The sequence below is a fragment of the Nansenia antarctica genome, assembly GCF_963989245.1.
Source record: "Nansenia antarctica genome assembly, chromosome: 3".
NCBI lineage: Eukaryota > Metazoa > Chordata > Actinopteri > Argentiniformes > Microstomatidae > Nansenia > Nansenia antarctica.
This window is the reverse complement of record NC_137688.1, coordinates 35282684-35294552: the sequence shown is the minus strand read 5'-3', so window position 1 is coordinate 35294552 and position 11869 is coordinate 35282684. Positions and strand designations below refer to the sequence as shown.

General features: G+C 46.4%; 1 protein-coding gene across 1 annotated transcript in view; it reads left to right on the top strand.

The window, feature by feature from the left end:
* Positions 1-11174: 11174 nt before the first annotated feature.
* LOC308154035 (L-threonine 3-dehydrogenase, mitochondrial-like) overlaps positions 11175-11869 on the top strand; it is a gene marked incomplete at both ends in the record, with an annotated part of 3766 nt that continues 3071 nt past the window's right edge. Inside the window, 2 exons of the mRNA XM_080527215.1 lie at positions 11175-11349; positions 11726-11768. Coding sequence (XP_080383341.1) covers positions 11175-11349; positions 11726-11768 — 218 coding nt within the window. The remainder of the gene's footprint in view (positions 11350-11725; positions 11769-11869) is intronic.

Sequence of the window (11869 nt, the reverse complement as noted above, 5' to 3'; positions counted from 1 at the left end):
GCATCAATGGGTCAGGGTCAGCCCTGCCAGGTCAGGTCCAGAAGATGTGCAGTGCAGTCCAGGGCTGAGCATCTGGGGTTACCTGGGTAAACAGATTAGGAGAGTTTTAAATAAACTAGGCTATAACTTTGGAAGCATTACTACTTTTACTATTGTTGTGGGAACAGTGAGGAAGATAGACATTGGGGAAATGCTGGTCTATAGTCTGGGACCCTTTCCTGCAGCAATTGCGAACATAGATGACTCTTGTGAAAACTGACAACGCCAAATTAATGCACTTTCTAGAAGGATCAGTAAATCCACCAGCCACAGTTGAAATCCCTGATGGCTCAACCTGGGTGTGGGATGCAATGGCACTAGTACAGGCTATGAAACCCCAAGATACATTTGGAAGATTTGCCAACAGTGCACTAATGTACCTGATCAACACAGCCAAAGTGAGTAAATCTAAAGTGGTGCATTTTGTCCCTGACACCTACAAAACACTGAGTATAAAGAACGCAGAACGAGGTCGACGAGCAACAAAAGGATGTCAGTTGACAACAATATATTCAGCTGACCAGAAGACACCAAGACAATGGTCCAAGTTCTTGGCTTGTGGCCAAAACAAAGAAAATCTACAACAGTTTTCTTTTTGAGACATGGTCCAAGTCCAGGAAAGACCAAATTCAAGACATCACTTTGATTGTTGGACATGGGTCTGAGTGTCATGTGATCAGAGTCAACAGCAGTGGCACAGAACTTGAGGTTTTACCACTGCTCACACTGTTCTCAATACAGGAGGAGGCAGACACCCGGCTGTTGCTTCACTGTGCACATGCCTCACAGTATAGCTCACATGTTGTGATCAGCAGTCCTGACACAGATGTGTTTGTACTGGCTATCGCTTTCTGTAAGGAAAGAGGAGCAAACCTGTACTTCCACACAGGGAAAGGGACAAACAAACGCACCATACACGTACAGAGAATACACAGCCATCTTGGTGATGAAGTCTCTGATGCGCTCATTGGATTTCACTGTTTCACCGGCTGTGATACAGTGAGTGCACTGCACGGCAATGGAAAAGTGAAGGCCGTAAAAACACTCCTGTCCAACAAAGAGCATTGTGCTACTTTCCAAAAGTTGGGAACAGCTTTTCAACTGCCAACAGAGCTTTATGAGGAAATTGAGGCATTTACATGCAACCTCTACGACCACAATGGCTGTAGGGATGTAAATTTAGCTAGGTGTCAAATGTTTAAGAGTGGGAAGTGCAATGACCGAAGTCTACCACCAAATAAGGATGCCTTGCACAAACATACTCAGCGGGCAAACTACCAGGCAGCCATATACAGGAGGTCCCTTGAGAGCCAGCCAGACATCCCTCCGCCAATGAGCCATGGCTGGAAGATAGAGGGAGATTTCTTTGAGATTGACTGGATGTCACTTCCCCCAGCCCCAGTCGCAGTTTTAGAGCTTGTATACTGCTCCTGCAAAAAAACTAAATGTGTGAAAGGGAGATGCACATGCAAATCTAACAACCTACCATGTACAGACATGTGTCTGTGTTTGCACTGCGAAAACACACTAGTGTTATAACAACAACAAACGCATGCACCAAACGCCTGCTGGATAAACTCCAGGGAAACATCAAATGGGCACGAATGGAGATTAAACCCAGCAAGTCCCGCAGTATCTCCATTGTCAAAGGCAAGCTCGCCAATGAGAGGTTCCACGTCAACAACGAGCCAATACCAACAGTTCTGGAGAAGCCTATCAAAAGCCTTGGCCGCTGGTATAGCGCAGAACTCAAAGACTCGAAGCAGGTGGAACAACTCAGGCAGGATACAATCAGTGGCCTCAAGCAGATCAACAACACTGCTCTCCCTGGGAAGCTGAAGCTGTGGTGCTTTCAGTTTGGGCTGCTGCCCCGTCTCATGTGGCCAATTTCCATCTACGAGGTCACACTATCCCATGCCAACCGGCTGGAGAGACTGGTGAATGCACAAGTGAGGAAGTGGCTTGGACTGCCGAGAGGCCTTAGCAGCATAGGCCTGTATGGCAACGGAGCCCTCTCCCTACCAATCTCAAGCCTGGTGGAGGAGTACAAATGTGCCAAATCAAGGCTGGAAATGACTCTCACAGAATCCCGGGATCCATTCGTCAGAGGTGCTGCTCCGATCCTAGCAACGGGGAGGAAATGGAAGCCATTTGCAGCAGTTGCGGTGGCAAAGACCGCCCTCAGACACCGGGATATAGTGGGGCATGTCCAACATGGCAGAGGGGCCATACCCGCTCTATCCTCATTGGAGAAAGTTTTAATTAAAAATCCTTTCGGAAAGGGAATTATTTCGGATGTATATGATTTGTTGATTGCTAGATCACTAGAATCTTCAGAACCCAAATTGAAAGCATGGAGGAGTGACCTTCAAGAGGAAATATCAGTGGAAAAATGGAACAAGGCATGCAAAAGAGCTCAAACCCAGACCGCTAACACTCGTTTAAAGCTTCTACAGTACAATTGGATAATGAGAGTATATATAACACCAGAAAAACTCAATAAATTTAACCCCAACATTCCAGACTTATGTAACAGGTGTAGAGAGGACAAGGGTACATTCTTTCATTGTATATGGGAATGTCCAAGAATTCAAGAATTCTGGGAAGAACTTGGAATAATAATACAGGACATTCTGTCAATTAAAATTACTGTTGAGCCTAAGCTGTTTATTCTTGGCATTTATCCAGAGGGACACAGGATGAAATGCAGTGAACAGATCTTTATGGATATGTGTATTTTACAGGCCAAAAGATCAATAGCACTAACGTGGAAAAGCACAGGTAAACCAAGTATTGTGCAATGGTTTAGGGAGATGTCTCGGTGTCTACCATTAGAGAAAATTTCATACACACTCAAAGACAGGCAGGAAAGATTCCAAAGTATTTGGGGCCCATTCATAAAATATCTGGAGGACAAGGACTTATCACACTGGATGGACGAACCTGGGCGTGAACAAATGTAAACTCTGCAATAAACCATTTGAACAGGTGTGTGAATTGACCAGGAGTAGAGTAGGAGTTGGATATAATTAATGTATCTGTTGCAATGTACCCTTTTCTTTATTATATATATATATATTTTTTTTTTATTAACAGTTTTCATGTTTTTATTATTACCTTTATTTTATTTTTTCTCTCCCTTTTATTTTGTATGTGTATATATGAGCTCAGTTATATGATTGCCTCTCCATCAATGTACGTACTATATATAGGCCTACATGTGTATGGCAATTCTGGTGAGTTATCTGCTTGTATGTACAGTATATACATATATCATTATTACTAATTAGTTATTTTCAAGATTTGTTTTATCTTTTTCAAAAAACTCAATAAATATATTGTTGAAAAAAAAAAAACATGGCAGAGGGGGCCTTGGTTTGGAAACAACAACACCCACATGGCAAAAGGCTACTCCAACCGAACGGCGGAAGATGGTGGTTGAGGAGGTGCGCCACCAGGAGGAAGCAGCCAGGTGCGCCAAGGCAGTCTCCCAAGCCCAGCAAGGCCGCTGGATGAAGTGGGAGAGCGTGGAGAGGAGGAAAATCACATGGAACGAGCTGTGGAGCATGGAGTCTAATAGGCTAAGTTTCATCATCAGAGCCACATATGATGTCCTGCCCTCTCCTACCAACCTACATCTCTGGTATGGAGAGGACCCAGCCTGTCTCCAGTGTGCAGCCCCAGCAAGCCTCAAACACATCTTGGTGGGTTGCAAGACCAGTCTAACTCAAGGAAGATACACCTGGCGCCACAACCAAGTGCTAACGTGCTTGGCTGCCGAACTTGAGCACAAGAGGGTAACCACCAACGCCATGCCTCTAAATGCCCAGACTACCTTTCCACGGAAAACAATCTTCATCCGGGAAGGGGAGAAACAGCGGACCAAGCCATCACCTCCAGACTCAGGCCCACTGAACGCAGCCCGGGATTGGGAAATGCGGGTAGACCTCAGCCAGAGGCTCACCTTCCCACCCGAAATTGCAGCGACCAACCTGCGCCCAGACCTAGTCCTCTGGTCCAAGTCCTGCCGGCGTGTCTTCATCGTAGAACTGACGGTCCCATGGGAGGAGGCCATCGATGAGGCATTCGAACGGAAGAGGCTGCGGTATGCCAACTTAGCAGTCGAAGCAGAGGGGCGGGGCTGGAACGTGAAGGTGTGGCCAGTGGAGGTGGGCTGCAGAGGCTTTGTAGCCAGCTCCACCACAAGGCTCCTGAGGGCAGTAGGGATCAGAGGACAGGCCCAACGGAAGGCAATTAAAGAACTGTCCACTGCAGCAGAACGGAGCAGTCACTGGCTGTGGCTGAAACGTAGGGACCCAACAACTCAGTCTTCTCGTCTTTCCAGATAATAGTTGTTTACTTCCTAGTTCCGTATTTTGAAGGAATATCATTGGCAGACGTCAAGTCAGGTGACGCTTTAACGGGTTTTGATTGGTTAGCGGCATAGTAGCCCCAAGCATTCTCCTTATTAACTTATGGATCGTAAGTTTACTTTTCATAAAACGTCGATCGAAAATCGGCTGCCAACCGACGGAAACATGTTCCAAAAAAAACTATTTAGCTTATATGAAAAAATCAACTAGTCTGTAGTTGTAGATCGATCATTTCACAAACGGAAGCAGATAGACAGCTTCGGCCCACCGCCTAGGCAGGTACTTCCTGCCCTTCTCATCTCTCGAGGGAACAAACACACACAGGTTAAATAGACCAGTGGGATAACGAGTCTGATCACTGACACCTGTCCGATAGCCTACTCCCCCCCCCCCTGCACGGGAGAGGAAATCGGCCACGACCATCTGCGCCCCCGGCCTATGAACCACCGTGAAGTTGAAGGGCTGCAACGCGAGGTACCACCGGGTGATCCTCACGTTGGTACTTGGTATCCTTCATGCGGTGGAGCCACTGTAGGGGAGCATGGTCGGAGTAGAGGGTGAACGAGCGCCCCAGCAGGTAGTACCGGAGGGCGCCGACCGCCCACCGAATGGCCAGACACTCCTTCTCCACCGTGCTGTACCTGCCCTCCCGCTCCGACAACTTTCGGCTCAGGTACAGCACCGGACGGTCGGCTCCCTCCACCTGCTGGGTCAGCACCGCTCCCAGCCCCCTATCCGACGCGTCTGTCTGCAGAGAAAAAGGAATGTTAAAGTTAGGAGCATACAAGACTGTCTCCCCACAGAGGGCGTTCTTAATCCTGCCGAACGCTACTTGGCACAGCTCACTCCATTGGACCGGATCCGGGGCCCCCTTCCGGGTGAGGTCGGTCAGGGGGCTGGCCAGCTCCGAAAACCCCGGCACAAACTGCCGGTAGTAGCTGGCCAGTCCCAGGAACCGCCTCACATCCTTCCGGGTCCTGGGTCGCGGGGCGGCAGCGATCGCAGTGGTTTTGTCCACCTGCGGTCGCACCTCCCCACCGCCCAGGATGTACCCCAGATACCGGATCTCCCCCCGCCCGATCACGCACTTCGCCGGGTTAGCCGTCAGCCCCGCCTGCCTCAGCGACTGTAGTACCGCAGCCACCCTCTGCATATGCTGCGGCCAGGCGTCCGCATAGATGACAATGTCATCTATCCTATAATATTTGGGCTGGTTTTTTATCAATTTGGGCGGATTTCGAGCACTGAAACATCAGACCAATCTGGCAACACTGCTCGAGAACCAGGACGGTTGAGAACGTTTACCTCAGAAAGACGCGCGACTCATTTGAGAGCAGCGCTGAGAACAACGGTCGCACCGTGGAAGGAGAAAATGTTAATAATGCATTATTATGTATTAAACAGGGTAATATGCAGAACACAGCCCATCTAAGGTCCAGATGGGAGAACACAGCCCATCTAATGTCCAGATGGGAGAACCCATCAGATCTCAGGTCCAGATGGGAGAATCCATCAGATCTCAGGTCCAGTCCTCCCACTCAGCCTGCCAGCCTATCTGGACCTATCAGAACCTGGTCTTTAAACAGCTACAGCACCTCCAGAGCCCAGCTACAGCACCTCCAGAGCCCTCTACAGCCCAGCTACAGCACCTCCAGAGCCCATCTCAGCTCAGGTGCAGTCCACCCATGCAGCCAAGGGAGAACCCAGCCCATCTAAGGCCCAGTCCTCTCACGCAGCTAGCCAGACTATTAAGGAGGATGTCTCATCCAGCCCTCCTATCAGGGAGGTTCCATCTGCCACTCAGCCTATGAGGAGGGCTGCAGCTCCAAACAACAAGAAGAACTAGAGAAGGACAGGTTGTTTTGTCTGAACCAGGAAGCTGTTAGTCCGGGAGCCAAAGCCTGCTTTTCTGAAGAACCTTGTTTTGTTGGGTAAACGTTTTTTTCTCTGCTGTTTCTTGTTGGTTGGATAAATTGGATAAATTAATATCTGAAAATGCTCAAGGGAGCACAGGGCACCCTCCTGTATGTTGAAGAGGAACCCCCAAGCAACAAGAAACAGCAGAAACTTGTTTTATTTACCCGACAAAACAAGGTCCAACCCCATGGCTCCCGGACTATATTTGGTTTATTGACCAACAGAAATTGTTTTGCGGCCATGTTGAGTTACAAGCTTCCTATGACATTAAGTGATTTTTACATTTTGAATATTGAATGTGACACCATAAATTGCAAAGAAGAACAATAAACAACAACAATGTCACATGTGTGTGTGTGTGTAAGTAAGTAAGTAAAGTAAGTAAAACTTTATTTATATAGCACCCTTCCCAGCACGGATGCACAGGGTGCTTTACATACAAGAATAAAAAAATACAAAAAGTGCCAATTTGAAACATCAATGATTATAAACACAAAGGGGACAACATAAACAGAACATAAACAGGAACAATAAGAAGGCTAAAATTGACTGCTGGCCTGTCTAAAAAGATGTGTCTTTAGTTGCCGCTTAAAGATTAGTTCTGAGGGAGAGGCTCTCAGGTCAGGGGGGAGGGCGTTCCAGAGTCTCTCAGGTCAGGGGGGAGGGTGTTCCATAGTCTCTCAGGTCAGGGGGGAGGGTGTTCCAGAGTCTCTCAGGTCAGGGGGGAGGGTGTTCCAGAGTCTCTCAGGTTATGGGGGAGGGCGTTCCAGAGTCTCTCAGGTCAGGGGGGAGGGCGTTCCAGAGTCTCTCAGGTCAGGGGGGAGGGTGTTCCATAGTCTCTCAGGTCAGGGGGGAGGGTGTTCCAGAGTCTCTCAGGTTAGGGGGGAGGGCGTTCCAGAGTCTCTCAGGTTAGGGGGAGGGCGTTCCAGAGTCTCTCAGGTCAGGGGGGAGGGCGTTCCAGAGTCTCTCAGGTCAGGGGGGAGGGTGTTCCAGAGTCTCTCAGGTCAGAGGGGAGGGCGTTCCAGAGTCTCTCAGGTCAGGGGGGAGGGCGTTCCATAGTCTCTCAGGTCAGGGGGGAGGGTGTTCCATAGTCTCTCAGGTCAGGGGGGAGGGTGTTCCATAGTCTTGGAATCCTGCAGGTTGACACCTTAACCCTTAAACGACCGTCCTGATTGGATATCAATAATAATTGGCAGACATCATAACTGCCACCTGTTCACTGCTTTTGACATTGAATTGAACATGGTTGAGTGTCCTCACACACACCTTCATATGGTAATAATAATAATACTTGTATCTCTTTTGAAAATGCAGGGTCACTCCTCTAAAATGGTTCATTTAATTAATCCCCTGCCCTGGGCCAATACATTGCACGTGTTCTGTTGCGGTCGCTGTGAAGCTGAAGAACACACACACACACACTCACACACACACACACACACACACACACACACACACACACACACACACCGGGGTTCGACATTAAGGTTTTTTCCTACCTGCCCTGCACGGCAAGTAGGCCTCCTTCTCAAATATACTTGCCCCATCTAAATAACTACTTGCCCTGCCTACCGTTGCCGGCTGTGCGCCGTATAGATTTCTCTAACATACTTCTAACTAAAATCCATTGCCTGTTGATTGTGTGTAAAACACTACAGAACACAAGTTTCTTTAAAAAAACGGTATTTATTAGCTATATTACATCAATCATTATATTTAATTGTAGATGAGAATTGGTTGCAACTATGAACTTATTTGTAGCATGGACGGGTAAAAGCAATATGTCAGAAACTGAACCTATCAATCAGTAGTCATTCAGATCAGTGAAATGATAAGTGCTATTTCAGAGTATTCAGACGGGGCCAGTTTAACGCCCGGTCACAGTTCACATTAGGGGCGGGAATCGCAGGGTAACTCACCATACGATACCGATGGTATCACGATACAGTGATTCTGCCATAATCGATACATAAGATAATCCATCAGCGATACATCACAGTATCTGTGTTAACTGAAGAGAAAATACCACTATGACTCATGACATTAAGCTGTGCAGATCAAAAATAATGTTTCAACAAAAAGAACCGTAACTCCGCCCACAGGACATGATACAGTCGCAGCCTCGGGGTAATAAGGGTGTTATCTAGGCTGCGCTCGTAAATTCGCGTAAACACTGGGTTCAACGTCAGAAAGGGACCAGGTAATTTGATTGGACAAGAGGCATTCCATGAGTGCTGATCAGATTCCAGAGCGAATTTACGAACGCAGAGTTAGTACAGCGGTTGTGGTCGATCGAGAAGAGTGAAAAATATGTTTCAGCAGATCGTTTTGTCCGTGAGTCTTGACATATATATATATAATAAATAATAATAATTATATTATTATATTATATAATTTAATTATTAATATAATTATATTTTTATTTTTAATTTTTATATAATTATAATAATTATTAATAATAATAATATATATAAATATACTATATGCAGGCTATATATTGATTAACAGTTGATCACATTGGCAAATGCCTCATCTATGCCCATTGAACAGATTCATTCATTATCCTATCTTAAGAAAACAAATGTAACACTCTCATCGAGGGATTTCCATGGCAAGTAAAATGAAGAACTACAAATCCCATGGAAGCACATGAGTTCTTCACCAGTGGCTAGGTGGATGTGGTACTGGACCACAAACCCTCTGCTGACATTACAGTTTTCCAGACCCAGGTCAAGCCACCCTAACCCTAACCCCATCATGGAGGGTCACCGAGAGGTTAAAGCTGTGATTGCATGGCAGGGTAAGCAGAACGTATAACATTAATAGTATTAATCACAATGCCACATATCAAATTCTTTCAGAAAAAAATAAATGCTCTTCCTATTTAGTGACATTTTTTTTTTTGTGAATAAGTAATTGTATTCTATTTTATTCTAGACTGGGAGAAAGTTGTTCCCATGGGCACTCCTTTTTAAGTTAGAGGCATCTGTCCACCTTGGCTACACAACTATGTTGGCACCAACCAGCATCGCCTGTGGCTGGAATAAAGGCTACTCACTGTGAGTTTTGTTGCTGCTATCTGTGACATTTTACACTACAGTTTATACTTTTGCCATTGTGTTGCTATTATTATTGTTTCCTCATGTTTTTATTACTTTGAAATTGCACTGCCAATTGATATTGTTCAATAATTTCATTACATTGTATTCTGTATATTGTGTAAATTACTATTATGATTTGATTTGATTTGATTCTCTATAGCGTTTTCTTGCCTGCAGTTTAGTTTGTCTGTTGTATAAACTTGGCCAGACTCTGACTTTTCGGTTCTGATGCTAGAAACCCTCTGTTGTACCGCAAAAAAAGTATATCTTTTAGAAATCACATCAACAATGTAGTTCATTGTTTGGAGATTGATAATGAACTTGGTGCTTTGTGAAAGACAGTATTGTAGCTGTCTGTCACCAGTCACCCTACCCAGTTCATTCAACTCGGGCATGAAAACAAGGCCTTTCTGCAGTCAGAGCTGGCAGCTAGTCAAGACTACAACAATGTCAGTGGGCAGCTGCGACTCAGCCAATGAGCAGGATTGTTTTCCTGATACACACACGGGAGTTGAATAACCTGTCCTTACATAAGGAGAGCAAGGGCAAGACATGTGGAGAGCAGTCATATAACACGTAACACACGGAGGGAGAGAGAGGGGAGGGGGGTCGGTGCATATCCCTCCCCTGTGGTGAAAGTAGTAGTAATCCTTCTCATGAGGACTAGGGGATTACATTAACCATTCATTGTTCTTCTAGAGATCAGGAAATGGGTTAGAGCCTGGTGTAAAGTGTTTTTATTTAATTAAAATGACTACTACTGGTGATGATTCTGCTAGACTAGAGGTTACTATTTGGCACAGGGAGTTTAACTTCCTCAAATCATAATTGTGTGCGTGTGTGTGTGTGCGTGTGCGTGTGTGTGTGTGTGTGTGTGTGTGTGTGTGTGTGTGTGTGTGTGTGTGTGTGTGTGTGTGTATGTGTGTGACGTCTGAAGGCGGGGCAACCGAACCTCCGAGGCATCAGCCAATCAGGACCGGTTGAACCCTTTTCTCAAGACATGCAAGTCTACCCGGTATAAATCCACCTATTATCAGCATTAATGCAGCAGCCACTTGCCTGTAACTGAAAGAGGGACAACTATACAGCCTTTAAGCGAATAATATATAACGCAATTTACTCTTCATGTCCAGGTAGGTCATTGACTTGTTTTTAGTTCAAGGGTCTACGAGCATGAACTTGTGAAGTTGTGTTAGCCTTGAGTTTCATTGGCTTGGCTTGGTGCTAAGCTAACTAGCGAGTACATGACACTTAACGAACCAGACAGCCACGTTGACACGGCCGGTAGCCGCTCCACTGAACGCCAGCCAGGCAGCACCGATCAACCGATGGATGAGTTTGTTAACTAACCCTAACCAGCTCGCTGCCAACCCCAAGGGTAAACCGACCAGCAAGCTAGCTCAGCATCTTGTAATCTTGGTTAGCTGCCGAGTCTTGTTTTGTTTTTTTGACGAGATAACTTGTCCAGTTGCTGCTGGACCTGTCTAGTGTGACGGCGTGTCACTCTGTCTCTACTCACTAGTCGTCTGGCCGGTGACTTACTAGCCGTCTGGCTGAGGAGACAGACAGACAGACAGACTGTTAGCTGATTTATGTCAAAGCCAGGGGGGCGGGGGGTGTAAGGTAGGGGAGGGTGCTAATCTTCTTGGACGTAGCTAATTATAGGTCGGCGGGGGTAAAGTGTTGTACATAGCAGTCAGTATCAACTGTGTGTGTTGTCGTCGTCTCTGGCCTCGACTACAGGATGAGTCTGGTCAGGAGGCTGCTGCTGACACGTGCGACGTGGAGACCGGCGGCAGGCAGCAGCGTGGAGGTGCACCGTGGCATCAGCTCCTCCTCGCGTCAGGAAGTCAACTCCGACGCCGGGTTTCACTCATCCTACACAGAGGCAGCAGACCCCCCTAAAGTCCTGATCACCGGTAGGGTACTAACTAACCTTTCGATCTAAATATGTAGCTATTTAGATTCTTTTATAATGTAATCAAAGCAGAGATAAATGTTGATTCACATAGAAATTGCAGTTTCTGGTAAACACCTGTAGGAATTTCCCCTACACATGTCTGTTCTGATTATGGTCTGTAATCAGCAAGGTTCTCTCAATCCTAAATTTGACCATTCTTCTAGCAAAGCCTCCCATAAAAGTACAATCTCTACGATTCTAGTCATCACTTTACTTGGTTGCTAAGAAGTTTTGTAGAAGTTGCCAGGGTTGCAAGCCTTTCCGTCCTCCGACTTGTGATGCTAGGTGTCTCCATGACAACATTGTATGCATGACAACCCTATTATCTGTTTCAGGGGGGCTGGGCCAGCTGGGGGTTGGGCTTGCTAAATTGCTCAGGTAAGTGATCTGCATAGCCTACCTTTCAAAGATTGGCAGTGGCTGTTTTTCCAATGTTGAGGGACAACTTCGGGGCTGAATTGGAACTATTGATCCTTCCT